Genomic DNA, 21,595 nt, shown 5'->3' on the forward strand with positions numbered 1-21,595 from the left:
CTGAGTTTAGAGTTGAATTTAATTAATGATAACTGGAACGTCATTAATATTTTAATATCCCACTCCAATGAAATGTTTTTGTTTGTTTGTTGCTCATTGTTCCCATGTAAAACACGTTGTCTTTTTGCTTAAATGTGCTATACAAATAAACTTGCCTTGCCTTGAGCATCTATTTTGTACATCGCAGCAGCTGACACCTACCCTCGTCAAAAAATCCAGCAAATAGTCTGAATGGTTGGTGCTCCGTTTGTGCAGTTTTGGTTTCTGAGATATTAAAAAAAATTTTTTTAGCTCATCCAGAATTCACCATCCCACCATATTTCTCCAAAACAAACCAAAGTGGGCTAGTTCGTTGGTGCAGGTTTGTGCCGTTAAAATTTTCGTTTGTGCAGTTTTCGTTTTTGAGATATTAAGTTATAATTTTGGCCGATGACGTCACCAGCCGCCCCCATTTTGCTCCAAAAATCAAAAGTTTTGCTTTACCGCTGTTTTGTCGCCGCCACCAACTGGTATGTAGTGTGGTCCACAATGTCACCCAAGGATATTATACAAATGACTAAATCTGATTTTACTTTATTTGGTGCTTTCAGATTCAGCCGATCACATTCACCCAATTAGGGGACAATTAATTTCACCTGTTGCAGGCTGTACTTTCTGTTTTAGTTCTTCGTTGGTTGCCTTCCAACACACTTCTGTCACGTAAGTCTTGTTTTCGGTGTCGTTTTCATGCAATTGAGGTTGCTATATTTTTTGTAGAAAAGGGACTATAAGTCGTGGCATAATCAATAAGTTTAGAGTAAGATTCACCCTAATTGGGTGAATGTGATCGGCTGAATCTTAAACTCTGAAAGCACCAAATAAAGTAAAATCAGATTAGTCATTTGTATAATATAATCTTTGGGTGACATTGTGGTCCACACTACATACCAGTTGGTGGCGGCGACATAACAGCGGTAAAGCAAAAAATGTTGATTTTTGGAGCAAAAATTGGGGCGGCTGGCGACGTCATCGGCCAAAACTATAACTTTTTATATCTCCTAGGGGAAAGCTGGACAAACGATAGTTTTAACGGCACAAACGGAGCACTAATGAACTAGCCCACTTTGGTTGTTTTGGGGGGGATGGTGAACTCTGGATGACCTAAAAAATTATTTTTAATATCTCAGAAACCAAAACTGCACAAACGAAATTTTTAACGGCTCAAACCTGCACAAACTGAGCACTAACCATTCAGACTATTTGCTGGATTTTTTTTTTGACGTGGATGGGGTGTCAGCTTCACACAGCTCAAAGGCTCCATATGTCAAGCGCGCGCACAAACGCACACAAACTCGCACGCACGCGCGCATACACATACAGCGAGGGAGAGAGGGGGAAATGTGCATCCATAAGCTACAATCCTGTAATAAGGACGTCATCTTGTTCTCCCTTCTCCAGCGTTTACGGGCTTTATCAGCAGTGCATTACAGTGCAGTATTTGTGGTTCAGTATTTCCTTCTTGTCTAAAAATACCAGAGTGACCATTTTTAAAGTAGGTCCGCCTCACTTCACAGGGACGCACAGAAACGACTGCAGGCTAACGGCACACTACAGTCTGCGTGCTGCTGCTAGCTAAAGGTACAGCTGTTTACAACTCTACACCAGCTGCACCGTCTCTCCGTCCATCCCGCCGGAGGGACGCAGACAGCCTAGAGGGGACAGATGAACGAGCTGGTGAAGAGCTTGCCCTCCCCGACTCTCCCGGGGCTCCACCTGCCTTGTCTGGACACCCACAAGGGCTGGCTCTTCAAATGGACCAACTACCTGAAGGGCTACCAGCGGCGCTGGTTCGTCCTCAGCAACGGCCTGCTGTCCTACTACAGGTAACGGTTTCTAACGGTTAGGGCTCCACCCAATAGACACGGTGTTTCTTCAGTTAGAAAACGGAATTATTAACACCATATTTGTAAAGATGATGTCATACAGTTTTTTTGTGATTATTGGGATGTAAAATCAAACTTTTAGTCTTTTCTGACTGAATTAGAGTCCCAGATTGTCCCCAAAACACAAAAAAGGAACTACTACCTCAACTGGGATGGTATCCTTCCAAAAAACAATTTGTATTTAATGTGACTGCACAGTCGGAATATTATTGGAAAGTTCATTTATTTCAATATCTGAAATCACAAAGTGAAACACATTTCAGATTTGCACACATAATTATATCTTCATCCAATGAAAACGTGACACCTAAGATTAGAAGTAAATACACTGTTTCATTTAGCATCTTTAACAGGTGAGAAACCACAGGTGCTTTATAATGGTAATGAGCTTAAAGACACAAGATGCATATAAAATATATAAAAACAAGCATTTAAAATCTTACTGCATAAAACTAGTTGAAATCCAGATTTAACAAATGAGTCTTCAACTGCTTCTTAAACGAATCAACTGAATGAAAACTTTGCAAAGTTGTAGGCAAAGCATTATATGGTAAATCTCTAAAGTCATCCAAACATACTGACATATTCAGATTCAGTTATAAATAAAATTTGATAATATTTTCAATAATATGTAAGTTACTTATAAGTTAGGTTATCCATCTAAGGAAGCATGTGACTGTAGGAAGAAACCTCCCTTTTAACAGGAAAAAAGTGTACAACTGCTGTGACTAAGTTGGTGTTGAAAGGACAGAACTTGGACATAAAAGAGAAAATGGATCTGGAGTTCTTTCATTGGAAACAAAAAAGGTACACTGAGATAATAGTAGCAATAGCTCAATTTGTAGTTACCTCGAGGAATGTGACAGATGCCGAGCTAGTAATACTATCAAGACAACACATAAGATTTTAGAAATATGTCTGTTCTGCAGAGATAACTTTTATTTTTGTTCTTCTTTCACATAACTTCTATTAACATCTCGGTCTGGGTTGTTTTTCCATCAGGACTCAGGCAGAGATGGCGCACACTTGCAGAGGCACCATTCCCCTGGCGAAAGCTCACATCGAGGTGGGTGACACCTGTCACTTCGTGTTAACCAGCGGAGGCCGAACATACCACCTGAAGGCCACATCTGAGGGGGAGTGTCAGAGATGGGTGTCAGCCCTGCAACAAGCAAAGGCTAATGCCACGCTCCTGGTGCATCACTCAGGTAAGATTAACTTTTTTGTTTCCCTATTTGATACATCTTCACCAATATATTGTGGTAAAATGTAATCATGTTGGAAATATTATTGTATTGTTTTTTTTATTCTGTGTTAACACAGACTGCCTGACCTATAAAGCAGTCTTTTTAAAGAAGCAATACAGTTCTGATAACTAACCCACTTTCTCAGAAGCCTATATTTCAAGCATTTGAAGTGTAATTTCAACATCTGAACATCAGGGGGCAGTGTTGCCAAACCATCTGTGACAAGACCAATTAAAGGCAAAAGGATATTTCCTTTAAAATGTAACTTTCTTTTGCTACGAACATGATTATATGTCATATAATATTAGAACAAATGGGATGTGAATCAAATGAGCAAATACTGAATTTATTAACTCTTCATTTGGAATACAAGTAAAATAAAAAAAATCATATAGATGTGCAACCACCACCTCCCCCTCCACTCTGCAGCCCATCTCCCACCCTGTCTCCTTCAGTGTGGCAGCGAGTGCTGAATGAAATGACCTTCCTCTCCTGACTCCTCCTCCTCCTCCGGTGGCAGGAGTGGTAAAGGAAAGAGAGGGAGAGGCATATCAGGCATGTGTGAGAGCATTGGAATATTTTCCACTCATGGACCATAAGGAGATAGGAGTGCATCTTTTTCAGTGAGTGTCGCCTTGTAAGTAAGATGTTTTTTTGTTTTTTAAAAAATATATATTCAGCAGAATAGGATTCCAGGTAGATCTTTTTTGGTCTTCATGTTTTTTTTGGGTTTAATTTGTGATTCTTTTATTGTCCCACACGAGTGTCTTATTGTGGAGTTAATTTAGTTTCACCGTTGCGTGGGTAGAGCCAGGTTTAATGTTGTCAAAATGACTGTTGGTTTAAAAAGTAGGCTGCTAAATGCAGCAGTTACACAAATCAATGGTCTCAAGAGGTGCTTGTTAGCAGTCTTCAGTGCTGTAGGGAAGGGTTATACCTGCAAGATGCAAATCAATGTTTTACTTGAAGATTTTGTTTTTGTGTCAGTCGTTAGAGCCTGATTTGTAAACCTAGTTTTGCATCCCATCTGAGGTCACAGACAGTTCAGAAATCACAATATGCTTTGTTTTCTGTTTTCAATTTTGAACGGCTTTGTGGATGCTCATTTTATCTGGCTCTACAATAAGCAGGGGTGCAAATCCTAGTGCGTTTTGGTGAGGTGATTACAGATTACCCTTCCATAAGCAACCGCAGGGCTTAGTCCCAGAGCAGATTAATTGGCTGAAAGGATCAGAACAGCAGTAATTAAGTGGAGCTCACAGAAGAAGTGAGGCACCTATTGTGTGATATCCATCACATGGTTAGCACACATGAGCTTTGCATTCACGAGTCTGTAAAAATAGGTGTGTTGTGCTCTGCAAACGCACAGATTGATTCTCTTCCCACTCCATGTCTGTTATGACGCTCCCTTTATCACCTGTGGGTGTCTTCTTGTGATTTAACTATGAGTCACCGTTTGCTCTCAGGCTCTCCTGTGGCTCCCATGTGGAAAAAACAACCCGTTGGTGCACTCACCAGCCCTGTGTGTCATTCCCCTACACATCCATCACTGTTCCAGGATGAGCTTAATGGCTTTGCATCTCCATATGAACATGTTGGACGGCAGATGGCCTCGGAGAACTCGATTTCTTACCACCTTGAGCAGCAGAAATCTGCTAGATGTGGGTCATGGAACCATTACAGCTTGAAATATTTTTCACTCTCTCATTTTTAATCATTTTTTCTCCAGGGACTTCACTAATCCAGTTTGCCTGATTGTTGTTTTTTTTTTTTTTCTTCCCCCTTTAATAGGGTTTGGTAGTTTGTCTCCATGCTTTTGAACTCGTACACCGAACTACACTGGCCTAGATTCAAAATATGCACTTACGTGTCCTGGGATTTATTATGCAGTGTTTTGTTTAGCAGAGAGAGTTTTGACCTAGAAACATTTTATTACATTGTGTATGTTTATAAGATGCATTATTTGAATGGTAGGACTTTTCATACTTTTGCTCTTTTATTTTGTTATTTTTTTTAATAATCCAAGGCACAAAAAAACCCAACATATTTTTAAAGTAACCTAATCAGTGGTAATCTCAAATTTCTATATTTTAAGTAACAGGAGCAGCACTACATTAGATTATAGCAGATATAAATCTTTAAGGCGTTAAACTAAATTAAAAGATGTTTTCATTCAGAAGTATGTGCCCCTCTTGAACTTCTCTGCATTGCTGCATAACTACCATAAACTAGTGTATTTTAGTGAGATTTTATGTGACAAACTAACTCAAATTATTATAATTTGGCAGTGGAATAGACACTGAAAACAGAAGCTTTTCAATTTTTTTTTATGGATAAAATATCTAAAAACTGAAGCGTTCATTTATACTCAATGCAAAATAGACCAAGAGGCTCCGTAAACATCAATGTCCCAGTCTTGTAATAGATTCTTGTTTGGATTTTGTCTGATCCTATTGAAAGGTGAACTTCCACCCCTGTCCTCTGCAGCCTCTAACAGGCTTTCTTCCAGGATTGTCAGTGTGAAGTGTTCCTTTTCTTCCAGACGTTGAGGTCACAATGCTGCTTGTTTACTCATTTTTGCCTATAAAAATTTTTGGCTTTCACGAAAGAGTTGAACTGAGATTAAATTACAGAAAAGCGGAGTCTGGTTACTAGTTAAGGCTATCCAAGAGACTAAATACAATGTAATGATTTTTTTTTTTTTAGGAAATCACAAAAACCACTATTCTTCCACTTGAAAATGATACGCCACTTTGTATGGCTCTATTAGATAAAATCCAGATGAAACATTTTGAAGTTTGTGGTTGTAACGTGACAAAATGTTCAAAAGTTCAAGGAGAATGAAGCACTCTATATTGTAAATATGCCTTGTAATGCTTAGTAATCAATCCAGTTTCCTTGAAACGCTCTGAAAGGACTAAAGACTCGCAGCTCGGCTCATGCCAGCCAGAGGAAGAGAGAGAGAAGAGAGGAGGAAAAGGGGTAATGCGTCATCCTTTTTTTCTCCCTCTTCATCTAAAAATAGCCTTGCCTCCTGATTGCATATGCCCACGTTTCCAAGGCAACAGTGTTCATTCACAGCTTTCCGATATTTTGGAAGATGGGTTGTTTAGAGATCTGGGTGTGAAGTGCTATTATCCTTTCCCATCCTTTTCCCATTAACTCATCTCATTATGTGTTTAGAGCATTTAAAGCATATTTTGTTAGTCTGTCTCATGACGGACTGTGCTGTCTGCTCCAATCTGGAATCTCATCATCATTAACACACAGATTGTTCAGACATATTTTGAATCGGTCAGTTTTTAAACTGCTACACTGGTGTCTCTGTGTGAAGATGACTCAGGAGATGAAACCCCTGTGCCTCAGGAGGACCGTGCCCTCACCCAAGGAGCACTGCAGTCCCTGGCCACCAAGTTGGAGGATCTGAGCACCTGTAATGAGCTGATCGGAAAGCACGGTGCCGCTCTCCAGCGCTCCCTCAGCGAACTTGAAGACCTGCGTGGGCCCACCGAAGGCACGGACAAAGTGAAAGCCATTAATGAGCGAGCCACCCTCTTCCGCATCACCTCTAATGCTATGATCAATGTGAGTTCACACAGCTCATACCTCTGCTGGTGCAAAGGCTAAAGCTGATTAGCTGCTGATGTCTCTTAGTGAGGGAGACTGCAGCGAGGCCTCGGAGTTCGCCATGTGCTTTGAGGTTTGTTGTGTTCACACCTTAGGCTTGTCGGGACTTTTTGGATGTGGCAGAATCTCACAGCCGGCGGTGGCAGAAGGCTCTGCACTATGAGAGAGAACAGCGCCACCATCTGGAGGAGACCATTGAACAGTTAGCCAAACAGCACAACAGCCTGGAGAGAGCGTGGAGGGAGAATCCCACCTCATATACAGGTGAGACATGGCTGCCATCGCCACATAGATGAACATCTAGTACCTACGATGTGCAAAGCAAAGTGTGTGTAAGAATACTGCAACTTATAGCTGCTGGTTTGGTTTGACAAAGAACAGATTGTTGAAGAAGAGTTAAATTACATTCAAGTCATCTAATTTTAATAAATCCTTAAAAATCTACCATAACATGAATACATTTTATTCCACACTTAAAGAACTCGATTTTACATATTGCCAACCATTACATAACAATATCTAGTGTATTATCTCTAGTGTATAACAGGTGTTAGTTCAATCAATTTGTTAAAAATGCATTTACATTATTACTTTCAACTCATTTGCAGGAACAAAACCAAAGTCTCATTTAAATGTTTTCCCTCTCTTTCACTGGTCATACTTTTGTTTTACTTGGTGGTTTAAAGTATTGAAAAGTTTTTAGATGTTAATTTTAACATACTTTGTTGAAGCTGATGGGATATTATGTTGATGTAAAAACTATCTTGTAACCAAGTAACTGCAATACTTGGTTTTATGTTATTCAATGAGACATGTTTGATAAAGCTTCGACTTCTATCATATGTTAAAATCTACAAATTACAACTCTCTGATTTGATTATATTATTTCATCATTACTTTTGTTCTGTTCCAGATCAGAACAAAGTGAATGCCTTTATATGTTCTGAGTAAATAATCAACATATCGACCATAATTATAAGTTCTAACTAAACATGCAGAGTTTATTGTATAAATTGAATTATTTTCTTATTGCATCAACAATATCCCATGGAATCGTGTGGATGTAATGGTGAAAACAGGGATGCTTTGTTATTTTAGTTAAAAAGTGATGTTTTCATAACTTTCTTTAGAGTATATTTCAATCATTTCCAGCAAGTTGAGACTTTAACTGTGGCCTAATTTAAATTGACTGAAATTTGTGATCCTAACAGATTTCAGTCTGTTAGGATCTGAAATCTGCATAGAATCTGCATAAAAAAATGTTTTTTTTAAGCATTTGAACTCTTAACAGGTAAAAACTTGTTTAAAACTGCACAAAAAAGCTGCACTTAAAACTATTTTACTTTTGGTTGACTTCCCTGTCTATACAATTTAATTATGATAAAGTACAGATAATTCTGTACAGACAAACCAAGCTTAAGCTTAGTTCATTTTTTTTTTCTGCAGTACCCTGACATTGACCCTTACCAAGCTACACACAGCTGTTTGATTAAATAAAGCCACTATTACTTACTATTTTAAGTGTTCCACATCTACAGTCCTGCTAGCTTCAAATTGTTTACAATAAACACTAAAGAGAAATCTCTCAGTAATTCTGACATTTCTCATGATTCAACATTTTAATGCAGGGGTGTCAAACTCCAGTCCTCAAGGGCCGCTGTCCTGCAGTGTTTAGATGTGCCACAGGTACAAAACACTTGAATGAAATGACTTAATTACATCCTCTTTGTGTAGATATGTTCTCCAGAGCCTTGCTAATGACCTAATTATTCTATTCAGGTGTGGTGCAGCAGAGGCACATCTAAAAGTTGCAGGACACCGGCCCTCGAGGACTGAAGTTTGACACCCCTGTTTTAATGGCAATATTAACTAGAGATTTGCCGATCAGGTTTTTTCCTGCCGATTCCGATTACCCATTAGGGCCGATCAACGATACAGATCACATAATTACTTTTTTTAAAATTATTATTATAAACACTACTGGTTACATTATGTGGAAAAAAAACCCATGAATTCACCTTAATTTAGACAAAAACTTGTTTTTAATAACGTTTTCCAAGAAAAAACAGGCATTGTGCAAATCGTACTGCTATCAATAATACTATCTTTAACAAACTGATAACATATGAAGGCTCTGAAGAGGCTAAATAATGCAAAGAGTCAAAATAAAACCTCTCAACATTCCAAAAAATTAAAGTATAAAACTTAACATTCAAAGGCAAATACAGGATCCATTACAATATACAATCCTGAGTTATCGAATGAAAACTTCCTGATAGCATGGCGGCTAGCTGATTACTTCTAGTTCTGATTGGCTGTTTATGACTGAGCAGAGTAATTATGCAGAACAGGGAGGAGATCGATTATTTTTTCAGATTATCTGTCTCGTTAGGACAGCGAAAGTTTTAATACGTATGTAAAATGTTTTTTTGTTTTTTTTAAGTTAGATGCTGCAGCTTTAAGCAGAGGTTCGGTGTGAGAGTCACTACCAGGTGGAGCAGAAACGGCGCTCCGTCTGTGAAATATTACTACCTGTAGCAGCGGTTCAACAGCGAGAGCAGAACCAGCGTCTTATATCGCAGCTCGAAGACTTAAATAATTTTGCGGGTTATTTGTTTAGCTTTCTGACTGTCATGCTAATCCGGGTGAGTGTTTGTAGCTGTGCGCTGCTTTACCTGCCATCTGATCGTCTCTTTTTTACTGCAGTGAGCCTCGATATAGCCAAACTCCGTCAAGTATGGCATTGTTTTTATATCATATTAGATTTGTCGTGTCGATGCATTTAGACGTACTTCATTCCACATGCTTCAATTTTCGCCGCAACACGCAAACTTCCCCATTCACTCAGTGCGTTGTCATATTTGAAAAAAACGTATACCTTAGTGTACTTCAAACGTACTTAAATTTGGGAAAGTACATTTTAAGTGTACTACCTATAAGTATATCTGAAGTATACTAAAAATACACTTGACCAATTTGGAAATTAGTACTTTAAACACACTTAAACATAATTGTACCAAAATACACTTTTAATATATTAAAAGTATATTTTAAGTGAACAACATATGTATGCATTTTAAGTGCCTTAATAATCTTTTACTATTTATTAAAATTGCATACAATAAAAAAAAAGGTTAATCATGATGTAATTTAAGAAAGTACCCAATCAATTTTCAGATGTGTGATGTATTATCAACGGCATTGGCTCCAGTTCATACTCCAGACCAGATGGTGGCAGTATTAAACACTTTCATTTATTTAAAAAACGCCACAAAGAGAAGAAAAAACTTGAACGCAGGGAAGATAACAGACACTGTTCAAATTCGCCATTTTTGCTCTCATAATATTGCCTTAAAAGTAGAGAGGGCCTTGACAATAGTTACTAATTTTGGTAAATTCAAGCTGGTGACGTCAGATTTGGACGACAACACAACGGGACAACAACCGATGGAAATGAAATGTGTGCCACAAAAGGAGCCCGGGGGGACGAAGGCTGCTAAGTGTTGCTAGCTGGTGGTAAGTTTGCTTATTAATCATCTTCATTTAATTATAAACAGTGCAGTAAAGATATAACTTGCGTTGGTTTATTTAATTTTATAAATTTTATTGTGACTTGTATGATTATTACTATAGCAGTCATTCAGCTTTACGTTATAACTGCATGGAGGTTGTTGCGACTTATACTTTAATTTATAAACTATCCTGGTTTTAATTGAGCTCCATAAGACGGAGAGACTTTGATATTGTGAGGTTGTTGTTCTAACTCGTTCATCAATGTTTTTATCTTCAACATATGTTTGTAGTCTAAGCAAATGAAGATGAAAGAGGAAGCCAGAGAAATCGGGTGTTATGAAACCTAAAGACTTTCTGTCTCAGAAGAAGCTCTGACTCCACCAGATCACCAACCAGCTATAAGGATGAACCTCCACATTGTCTTCATGATGTAAGTTTGTTTTTTCAATGAGGAACTAGCTACATTTTCAACAACAAAAACTGCTGTTACCAACACTAAGTGCTTAATAAACATGATTTGATTTAAAGGTAACTGGAAAGAATGTTTCTCTTCTTGTTAATCTAACATTTATCTTTCTTTTTTTTTATTTGTTGTTGACTTTCAGGGCCCTGTGATGGACTGGTGACCTGTCCAGGGTGAACCCTGCCTCTCATTTGATGACTGCTGGAGATGGGCACCACCAGCCCCCCTCACTACCCTGCAAGGATCAGTGTGTTCAGATCATGGATGGAAAGATTGTAAGGTAATTTGTCTCCTTAAGTCCACACTTAAAGCAGCTTCATAGTTAATGCCAACATCAACTGATTCTATGACATTGCTGACTATTTTTTTTATACTTCTAACATAAACAGGCAAAGAAGGCACCCAGAAATGTTTTTCCACCCCAGGCATCCGATCCCAATCATCATCAGTTCTTATGATGTCATACATGGCGAGTCCACAACGTCTTAAAATTGTAAGTATTTTTTTATTTGCCATTTTTCTGTTTTCTTTAAATACAAATACTTTGTTTAATTGCGCTATTCTTTTTTGTAGGATTCTGTAAGGTGCAGTGAACGGGAATGTTCTGTCGTTGATCCTCACTTTCATGTTTTGGTGTCGCACTTAAATTTTCGTGTTCATGTGTTCACTTTTGATGTGTAAACTGATCATTTATGTAAAGTTCATAAAGTTGAGTAAAATTGGATAATTTTAAAATGTCGGTAATAAAACAAAATATTTGAATTACCTTGGGCATCTTGTGTAATTAATCTTTCCATGTAAATTTAGCCTAAAACAATGTAAGTAGTGTAGTTATGCATGTCATGTACAAAATAGGTACGTAGGAATAAAGACTTTCACAACTAATTAAAATTGTAGTTAATAGCAGGAAATCAAAGTGTAATTTTAAATACATTACTAATATATTAATAGTATATTTAAAATATATTTGAAGTATATTAAATATATATTTAACAATTTAGAGCTCATGTTTTGACAACAAAATGTACCAGCAGTCTCTATTATAAACAATTTTTGCAAAATACAAACTGACCATCCTTGGACATTGAAGCCTTTTATGCTAACCTGTCCCACGTTTGCTTTTACAGGTGTGGAGCGGTCTCAAGAGGGGGATGCAAGTGATGAAAATGAAGAAGCTGAGTTCTTTGATGCCGTGGAGGACGCCCCTTCATTCATAACTGTGACTACCACTGGAAATATCCGACACAAGTAGGGAGCATCACGTTCAGTAGATAGGCAATGACTTCAGCTAGAGCTGTGCTTTAGCTACAGTAACTTTGACATGCATTCAGGTGATGTGATGTAGGTGAAGCAGTGCCTCACCTGTCAGCTACACATGCTGATGTCTGTCTAACATATTTAACGAATATGTGACATATGTAGTCTTTCTGATAAACTATACATGCACAGTGAAATGTGCAGGATGAAGCAGGAAGTATCATGCTGCACTGGTAGAGGGCAGTGCTGAGCTCCTCTTCTATCCACTGAGAATACTGAAAATAATCAGGAAAAATACATTTGGAATTGAACTAGTCCAGGATGACTGTAATCATTGGTGATTATCTCCATTAAAGCAGCCAAGTTTTTAAAAATGAAGGCAAACAGAAGATTTTTACAACAGAGTGACTGAGATATCTGTGGAGGAGGAAAGGCACATGGACTTTGTATACAAATATAAGTAAAGTCATACATTTCATTTTATATATATATAAAAAAAAATCATCCCAAAACGAGAAAAAAATAGACAGAATGTTAAATATTTTTTGTTCTTGCTACTATATTATTGAACAGCATGCAGTTGATTGGGGCATATTTAGAAACTGCTAAAACTAAATGTTCCAATTATGAAATATTCTGTTTTGAGTTTTATTCTCACTGCATGTCTCTGGTAACTAGCATTACCTTCCTGTCCCACTGCCTTATTTTAGGCGCTCAGGCAGTAACCAGAGTATGATGAGTGGAGGAGTGCCCAATGACTGGACTCACAATGAGAGTGTAAGTCCAAACTATCGTAACACTGAATGTCAAATGCGTCTGTCTTTATTTTAATGTGTAAAAGTTTTTTTACCTTTTTAACTAGTTCACATTTTGTCATGTTAAGAATGCAAATATCCATCTTCCCATCAACTGACTAGATTTCTTGTTTTTGCTGAAGAAAACCGTTTCCACAACTTGATGCTGCCACCACCATGTTTCACAACTACTCTTAGCATTTTGTATTCAGCCCTAAAAGATAAATATTGATGATCAGGAGCTCTTATAACTTTCTGTTAACAGTGGTCAAGAGTGTGCACAACTAATAAATTTACTCAACAGATTCTGATACATTCTGTTACTTAATTTTATTTTTGAGTATCACAGTAAAAGGGGCTGAATGCAAATTTAAGCCAGTTTTTAGACTTTTATTAGCTATAGTTAGTTTGTCGCTTCACTATTCATTACGTCATGTCGGTTTTGTCCCATAAAATCCAAATAAATATACTGTATTTTCCGCACTATAAGGCGCACCGGATTATAAGGCGCACCTTCAATAAGTGGCCTATTTTAAAACTTTTTTCATTTATAAAGCACATAGAATAGACGCTTCAGTTTGGGTTGCCAATTTTTTCCGTAATCTATTATTACACATCCACATTTGTAAAGAAGTGGTCAGAGTACTTTATATAGTAGGCTGCCCCAGTCATTGTTTCACTCACGGTGTTGGTGTTGCGATATTTTGCCCAACTGCTTTCTGGGTAACACAGACCAACCGACACGCTGCCGCTGCAGTCTCTGTCTCTCTTCCCCCGCCCCTCCGCCCCCCCGGCTTTGAATGTATTATCAAACTTTATTAACAAACCAGCATTCTGACAACTATCCCAGTATGCACCGCACACTTCTTCTTCTACAGGGGAAAATTAAGTCGGCGGCTGTTTACCATAGTTGCTATACCTGCTGTGGCTCAATATTGGTCCATATATAAGGCGCACCGGATTATAAGGCCCACTGTCGGCTTTTGAGGAAATTGAAGGTTTTTAGGTGCACCTTATAGTGCGGAAAATACGGTATTGATGTTGACAAGGTTGTGAAAAAAATTCAAGAGGGAGTTCTTGTGTAAAATATATATCTTTTTGTTATTTGAAGGACACCTCAGGCACAAACCAGATGCAGCTACGAAGAACAAGACGCAGTCGTATCCCTGACAAACCAAACTACTCCCTCAACTTGTGGAGCATCATGAAAAACTGTATCGGAAAGGACCTATCTAAGATTCCCATGCCTGTAAATCAAAACACTATTTTGCACATTTAAGAATTGGGAAGCAGGCTCTTCTTTTGATACTGTAGAGGTGACTTTCTTCAAATGACATGCCTTCTTGCAGGTAAACTTCAACGAGCCGCTGTCGATGCTGCAGCGCCTGACGGAGGATTTGGAGTACAGCGAGCTGCTGGACCGGGCGGCTCGGTGCGACTCCTCCCTGGAGCAGATGTGCCTCGTGGCCGCCTTTTCCGTCTCTTCCTACTCAACCACAGTCCATCGAACCGCCAAGCCCTTCAACCCTCTGCTGGGGGAGACTTATGAGCTGGACCGACTGGAGGAGTACGGCTATCGCTCCATCTCTGAGCAGGCAAGACATAAACGCATCCATCCATCGTGGCTTTCTGTCACCGCACATTTAGTTTATCCATCTGGGTATTCAAATGATGCAATAGCTCGACAGTTGAGTTTCACTGATGAGACCATTCAATCTCAGGTTAGCCATCATCCACCAGCTGCGGCCCACCATGTGGCATCAGAGCGAGGATGGACTCTGTGGCAGTACATAACTATTGATAGCAAGTTTCGTGGGAAATATATTTCCGTCGTGCCGTTAGGTAAGCAGCAGTTAGCAGCAAATAAAGCAGCACCTTCTATTTGCCCCAATCTTGTAAAATGTTATAGAAAATGCGGTGTGTTCCTCTTGGCAAAAATATTAAGAGTTGGAATCTGTCACATATTTCTTTAACTGTTTTTCTTTAATTTTTTTAAAGTTAATGCTCATGTAATAGAAGTACTTATATAAAGGTTTCCAAAGGTGCCAATAAGATGCTGTGTTAACAAACACTAGCCACATTTATTCTACAAAAATCCAGACTGATTGTGTTTTGGTTTTCACCACAGGTAACATTCACCTGCAGTTCCACTCAAGTGGAAACCATTACGTGTGGAGCAAAGTGACTTCCACAGTGCACAACATCATTGTAGGGAAACTTTGGATCGATCAGGTGGGTTTTGGCTTATAAATGACAGAAATCACAACTGAAGAGGTAAAGCTAAAGCTCTTCTGTATTATATCTGATGCGTCTCTTCCTGTCCACATGTCAGTCTGGAGACATTGACATTATGAACACCACCACGAAGGACACCTGCCGTCTCAAATTCTCCCCATACAGCTACTTCTCCAGGGAAGTTCCACGAAAAGTACGTTTCAGCTACAGACGAGGAGTGGCTAAACATGCAGAAGCCAGCAGTATTGATGCAAAGCAGAAAATGCATCTAAACATGGTTCCTGCATATTTTCCAAGTCAATATAAAACACATTTCTACACTCTCCATCAGGTTTTGAGTTCAAGGCATAAGGAAAGAAGTAAGGACCAGGAAACATTGAAAGACCACAAAGGAAGGAAAGAACATCAAAGAGGATTTTTGTGATTGATAAAGGGTTCTTTATATGAGGAATGTTACAGACGTTCCTCATTTTAACAAGAATCCTCTTTGTAAAACTGTCAGAGGCAGGATAGATCTTCTGTAGCAGTCTTTGCTTAAGCGGCTCTGAAAAAGCCCAAAGCCATCAGCATCTACAACAACTATTTGAAGAACTTTGAATAATATGACTTACTGCATTTAATTTCAATTTCCCTTTGGGATTACAAAAATTTCTGAATTTAATGGGAGAGAGGGAGGAAAGACTAGGGATAAAGAAAAAGTCAAAGAAGGAAGGAAGGAAGAAAAGACGAGATTTGATTGATGGTACACTTGATATTTATCACAATGAGATGCATATTTATTTTTTTCCCAGACAGAAAAAATGAACATAAATGTACTTTTCCAGACTTTTAAGGATCTTTTAGCCAGATCTTGTTCATTCTTCTTTCTTCTCGTTCTCCAGGTGACCGGCGTGGTGGAGGATGGAGAGGGAACAGCCCATTACATCCTGTCGGGGACCTGGGATGACAAAATGGAAAGCGCAAAAATAGTGGAAAGCAGCCGGGGATGTGGAGGCTCTGAAGGCAAACAAAAAACTGTGTATCAGACTCTTCAGCCCAAACTCCTGTGGAAAAAATACCCTCTTCCGTGGGTTTCTGAAATCTAAAACTTTGCTTCCGGCTCTACATGACTGTATGAGCGCACATTTGAAGACTCTTCTTTTCTGAATCTCTTCTCAGAGACAATGCAGAGAACATGCACTATTTCTCCGCCCTGGCACTGACCTTGAACGAGCCGGAGGACGGCGTTGCCCCAACCGACAGCCGTCTGCGACCGGACCAGCGGCTGATGGAGGCGGGCTTGTGGGACGAGGCGAACATCGAGAAGCAGCGGCTTGAGGACCACCAGAGGATGGAGAGGAAAAGAAGGGAGGCGCAAGCTAACCAGGCCCTGGAGGAAGGTGAGTACTTGGACCCCAGAAACCATAACATTTGTGTTTGGTTCCTTTTACTCTGATACACCAGTGCAACTGCAGAAGTCACCTGATTAGTAAACAGAATCTACCTTTTGGTAGCTTGACCTCGGTAAAGCAGAGTATTACCCCAGTTAAGTTGTAAAACAATATTCAAAATATTTCAGCATCTCCCGTAGCACAGTTCACTCCTTTAATAAAAAGACAATCTCTCTACATTTCCCTCCACAGTGAATCATGGTGGTGTCAGCATTATGCTGTGGGGAGGCTTTTCTGGAGTAGGGACAGAGAAGTTGGTTAGTGATGAGGGGTAGAAGGATAAATAAAAACAGATTTGAGACTGCAGGAGGAACTGTAGCTTTAAACATGCTGTCAGAGATACAGCGGAAGTTTAGATTGAGGTATATACATGCGTTGGAATGGCCCAGTCAAAGTTCAGACGTAAATAAAATTGAGAATCAAGCTTCTTGCTTATTACAAATTACGAATTTTTATTACAGATTTCTAGTGATAAAATAGGGCTAAGGGCTTTTAAAAATCATGAACTTCACATCAACTTTGTGCACAATATCCATCCATCCATTTTCTTTATACCCTTGTCCCTCAGTGAGGTCGGGAGGGTTGCTGGTGCCTTTCCAGCTAACGTTCCGGCCGAGAGGCAGGGTCACCCTGGACAGGTTGCCAGTCTGTCGCAGGGCAACACGGAGACACACAACCATGCACACACTTTCACACCTAGGGGCAATTTGGAGAGGCCAATTAACTTAACAGTCATGTTTTTGGACTGTGGGAGGAAACCAGAGTACCCGGAGAAAACCCACGCATGCACAGGGAGAACATGCAAACTCCATGCAGAAAGACCGGGGCCGGGAATCGAACCCAGAACCTTCTTGCTGCAAGGCAACAGCTCTGCGCATAATATTATTATATTTTGGAGGAAAAGGCAATATCAAGCTTTCTCTTTCCTACGGTTGTTTACCTTTGCTTTCAGGGCAAGAGGTGGAAAGTTACCAGCCAGTGTGGTTTGAGATGAGAACAGACGAAAACACAGGAGAAGCATCCTGCATGTACAGAGGCGGCTACTGGGAAGCTAAAGAGAGACAAGACTGGAGTCACTGTCCTGAGATCTTCTAGGAGTCTGGTAGTTTTTTGGGTTTTTTTTGGTGGGGGGGGTTAGGTGGGCTTAGATGAGCAGGTGGCATTGGTTGAGATGGCTAACTCCTCAGCTTCTAAAGCACAAAACCTCCAGCCTCTACTTTCTGTGTATATGTGTTCCCTCGCTGTTACAGCTGTTCTACCAGGATGCATGGCTTCGGTTGATATACGCTTCCATGCTCTGCAGAACTTTTTATGTGAGCAGTTCAAGTTCTGTGTGCCTGTCTGTGAGTGTGAGTGGACTTTAGTTTACACAGAACCAATTTCAGCACAAAACGCACCTAACTGAGTGTGCATGGACGATCCCGGGGGCATGGAGCTCCCTGGGTGTACAAGCACCAAATGTCCTTCTCTAATCAGAGATGGAGGATATTAGTGTTTGAAAGAGTGGTACAAAAGCCACCTTCTGTACTGTGAAGTTGTCTCAGCAGAGCATGATTTACTGATCCTTCACATTCTTTGTTGTTTTGTGCTAGAGTGTTTTTTCAAAATTGCACAACAGTATCCTGCAGCACAAACTGAACCCAGAGTGGCCTCTTAAAAACAAGAACCTCGTTTCGTTGAGATGAAAGAAACTGTCAGTTTAACATTTGTAAGCTAGTTCCCTTCAAACACAGATCAATGCAGAACCCCAGAGATCATGTATGACTGAACTAAAGGAGTTTTATCGAGTCCATGACGAAATGAAAGCTGCAGTATTAGTGTAAATTAGTGCTAATCTTAGATGTCAGAGACGGCAAAGTGGAGATTTTTGTACATCTAACAGAGTATAAGAGAAGACGACTTTGATTTTTGACCCATTTGGGCGTCTAATCTAATTTGAGCAATTTCCAAAGCATTAGTCATTCCAGTAAAAGGCTAAACTGTATAAGTGCTTCAGAAATGTCCCTAATTTGTACAAATCTTCAATTTAATGGCAAAAGTTTGCATTTTTCATCATCTTTCTACGTATTATCCTCTACAAAGCACCATTTTCTTTTATTTTTCAAAATAAAATGCACAGTTTGAGAATATTCCAACCATTTCATGAGAGCTCAGGTGATTCATACCTCTATCACTGATTATTAAGCTTAATAAGGTCATACAACTCGAGCAGACAAAATGTTACAAGCGTTTAAAGCCCTTAAAAGCACAGATGGCTCAACTTTCTAGATGAAACTGCCCAATTAAACTTAATGATGAGGGAGAACAGCTCAATTCATAATCCATGATTTTTTTTCAGCCTGTATGATCTATAAATGAGTTTTGTCGAGAGACTGCTTTTGTGAACCAAACACTCTGTAAGGGGTTTAGCTGATAGGCAAATTGAACATGAAAGCACTTTAAAGAAACATTAAAGTCTGCTGGATTGTTTTTTAATAAAGCACATCATCTCGGATGAAACTAGTGGAATAATCCGATCTGATTAGACATTGATGTGAAGAGTCACTGTTCCTAACTGTGTTTGCGCCGTAGGACAGATACTGAGCACCTTTTAACGAATCCCATCCCATCAAGGTTGCAACATCTTTATGTGGGAACAAATGCAATAATTCATAGACTAGTCGAAATCACGTTTGGCAAAACTGATAGAGATGTGCAATTTTTCACCAGTAGGTTGTTTGAGAGGTCACTACTTTAGATTAGGTTATAGACAAGAATAATTAGATTTTTTTTTCATTAGTTCCTTTTTTTCTATCAAATTCCAAACCTGGCCTGATTTATGAAATTGATAAATGATTACAGTATTACTTATAAATCATAGTTAAATTACAATTGTGTCAGAAATTGGAACTGGAAACTGGGAATCTCGACTGATTTGAGAGCCTTCTAGATTTTAGGGTAAATACTTTTTTCCATCACTCACATTCTGCTTCCTGTCTACCACAAATTCTAATATTAGGTGAAAAAAAAGCAACTATTGGAAGCAAGATAATTTTATTCCCACGTCTAGTCAACAAGGTCAGAAAAACTCTTTAGTTGAGAAATGGTTGCAGAGCCATGAAGAAAAATCCTGTTTCCTTTTAATGGAATCTAAAACATTTAAACCACATAAATACTTTGACAACTCTAAAGTACATACCTGAAAATATGTGAAGACTCAATTTTAGGAGTTTCTCTGATGCAGAAATCAGTTCATCCTTCAGGTTTGCACACAATGAGAACTTATATTGGTGCTTAATGATAATTATAGCCTTAGAACATGTAACAAAAGACTAATATAGTAAGTCTGACCTAGAAACAGAAAAAACGTTTTATACAGATGTTTATTATGTTCAGACTTATACAGAATGCATTCAGGTGATTGTTTTGGGTAACAAAGTTCAGTTTAGAATATTAATATGTTAACTATTTTCCCTATACAAAGTTTAAGAAATCTAGATATTCATGACAGATGTGTATATGTAAATATAATTTTTTTTTGTTCTTGCCGCTTTATTAAAATGCTAAATGTCAGCAATAATGCAATATGAACAGCTACTTAAGTACAAAAAAGCACTACTGTGTCAAATTAGTATAGATTTCCATTAGATGAGTGGTGGATTAGTTGCTAATATGCACATGGACATCCATAATAAATACCCTCCATATCTAATACTCATGTGTATTTATACCTTACTGTGTACAATAATAGGGCATGGTTCACATATATAGCTGTCTGGTTAGTATTTTAGAAGCTAATCAACTAAATCACTGTAAAATGTTTGGCAATGTTTGAATATCGATGCTTAAACACTCCATCTTCTGGTTTTGAATAGTCGAAACCAAACACAGCTAATGAGATGTTGTAGAGACTGAATTATGAATGTAAGAGGATTAGATGCTGTATGTCATATTATTCTAAATGTATGAAATCCTGTTCAAATAAAGCACAAGGTCTTCTTGATCTGCTGTAACACTGTACAGAATCCAGAGGTTTTCATCGCAGCACACACAGTAGCTATGCATGGTTTCAGAGTGCAAATGCACTTTTGTACTAGTGAGCAGCCTTCTAACCTTGCTAAGTGTTTGTGGATTGCCAATGAAACATGATGTAAATTCACCTTTTGTGCCCAATTACCTCAAAGTTTCAATTTTCCAAATCAAATAAAAATACTATAAAAGAAACTCTGACATGGCTCACTGTCAAATGCTTGTTTTTTTGTTTGCATTTACACAGTTAAGAAAAGTATCATTTTAATAGAGCAATGTTATTAAAGTATTTATATGTAATTTGCCATTTTAAGCATTTTAAATTGTGTCCTGTATGTTGAGACGGCTTATAGTGATGCACTGTTTTGTATATAATTTAATGTTACTTTTATTTTGTATATTTATCTTTGTCTGTAATACTGACATAATTAAATCCCTTTCCTTTACACTATATACTATACTGCAGGGGAAATTGATGCAGGACGTATTGCTTTAATTTCCTAAGTACCTATATTTCTACAGGTGCTATTAACAGGAAATTCTCAGATGTGACTGATGGTTCTAGTGAGCAGACCTGGGTCCATTACATCACAAACTGGCCAGTATTGTGTGATTCCTGCAAGATGTCAGAGAAGTGAAAAAACTGTTTCATAGAAAGGGATAAATAATTCACTGATGTGCTTATGCTCACTACACAAGACTCCACTGCTGAAGTAAAGTGTATAAAAATACTAGAATCTAGCCTGGTCACAGACTGAAATCAAACTATTTGGATGTCGTAAAATATTGTTTGGAAATTAAAATGTACTGCATAGCAACCCCAAAACTCCATCCCATCAGTGAAGATGGAGGTGGGAACATGGGTATGTTGAAATATATTGTACAAAGAATGAGTAAATGTACAGTCTTTATAATCTGCTGTTCTACTACAATTTATTAGACATAACTTATGTGAATTTATGGTTTGATCAGAGGCACGCAAGTAACTAATTATATTCACCTGAGTAACGTCTTGGAAAATATATACTTTTAAGAGTAGTTTTACTATCTACTTGAGTAATAAATATTGCTACTCTTGAGTAAAATTTCTATAAAAAAA

The 21,595-nt window shown here is 38.5% G+C and overlaps 1 protein-coding gene and 1 long non-coding RNA gene across 4 annotated transcripts; both read left to right on the forward strand.

Annotated features, from left to right (window-relative positions):
- The first annotated feature begins 595 nt into the window (after positions 1 to 595).
- osbp2a (oxysterol binding protein 2a) lies at positions 596 to 20,697 on the forward strand. Of its 3 annotated transcripts, XM_008424117.3 has the most exons (15): positions 596 to 699; positions 1,554 to 1,862; positions 2,925 to 3,130; positions 6,504 to 6,754; positions 6,892 to 7,060; positions 11,900 to 12,020; positions 12,740 to 12,806; positions 13,935 to 14,072; positions 14,173 to 14,418; positions 14,545 to 14,665; positions 14,952 to 15,055; positions 15,156 to 15,251; positions 15,940 to 16,124; positions 16,217 to 16,437; positions 17,441 to 20,697. In XM_008424117.3, the coding sequence occupies exons 2-15, from the start codon at positions 1,702 to 1,704 to the stop codon at positions 17,581 to 17,583; spliced, it is 2,229 nt and encodes a 742-aa protein (XP_008422339.1). In that variant the 5' UTR covers positions 596 to 699; positions 1,554 to 1,701; the 3' UTR covers positions 17,584 to 20,697. The 3 variants fall into 3 exon arrangements, with proteins under 3 accessions (XP_008422339.1, XP_008422338.1, XP_008422340.1); XM_008424116.3 differs by lacking the exon at positions 596 to 699 and having other exon boundaries at positions 1,349 to 1,862; XM_008424118.3 differs by lacking the exons at positions 596 to 699; positions 1,554 to 1,862 and having other exon boundaries at positions 2,962 to 3,130; positions 6,536 to 6,754.
- LOC145554252 (uncharacterized) lies at positions 7,067 to 11,893 on the forward strand. Its single transcript, XR_014090284.1, has 4 exons — positions 7,067 to 10,739; positions 10,915 to 11,052; positions 11,162 to 11,265; positions 11,346 to 11,893. It is a non-coding gene; the product is annotated as an uncharacterized LOC145554252 (long non-coding RNA).
- Positions 20,698 to 21,595: the final 898 nt, after the last annotated feature.

The sequence above is a fragment of the Poecilia reticulata genome, chromosome 12 (assembly GCF_904066995.2).
Source record: "Poecilia reticulata chromosome 12, P_reticulata-male-v2, whole genome shotgun sequence".
In the NCBI taxonomy this organism is placed as follows: domain Eukaryota; kingdom Metazoa; phylum Chordata; class Actinopteri; order Cyprinodontiformes; family Poeciliidae; genus Poecilia; species Poecilia reticulata.

What these genes read in the sequence shown, in the direction of transcription:
- osbp2a (XM_008424117.3), top strand. Translation starts at nt 1,702, where the DNA reads ATGAACGAGCTGGTGAAGAGCTTGCCCTCCCCGACTCTCCCGGGGCTC. An exon ending in TATCTAAGATTCCCATGCCT is followed by an intron (nt 14,073 to 14,172) that starts GTAAATCAAAAC and finishes GCCTTCTTGCAG; the next exon opens with GTAAACTTCAACGAGCCGCT. An exon ending in TATTTCCGTCGTGCCGTTAG is followed by an intron (nt 14,666 to 14,951) that starts GTAAGCAGCAGT and finishes TTTTCACCACAG; the next exon opens with GTAACATTCACCTGCAGTTC.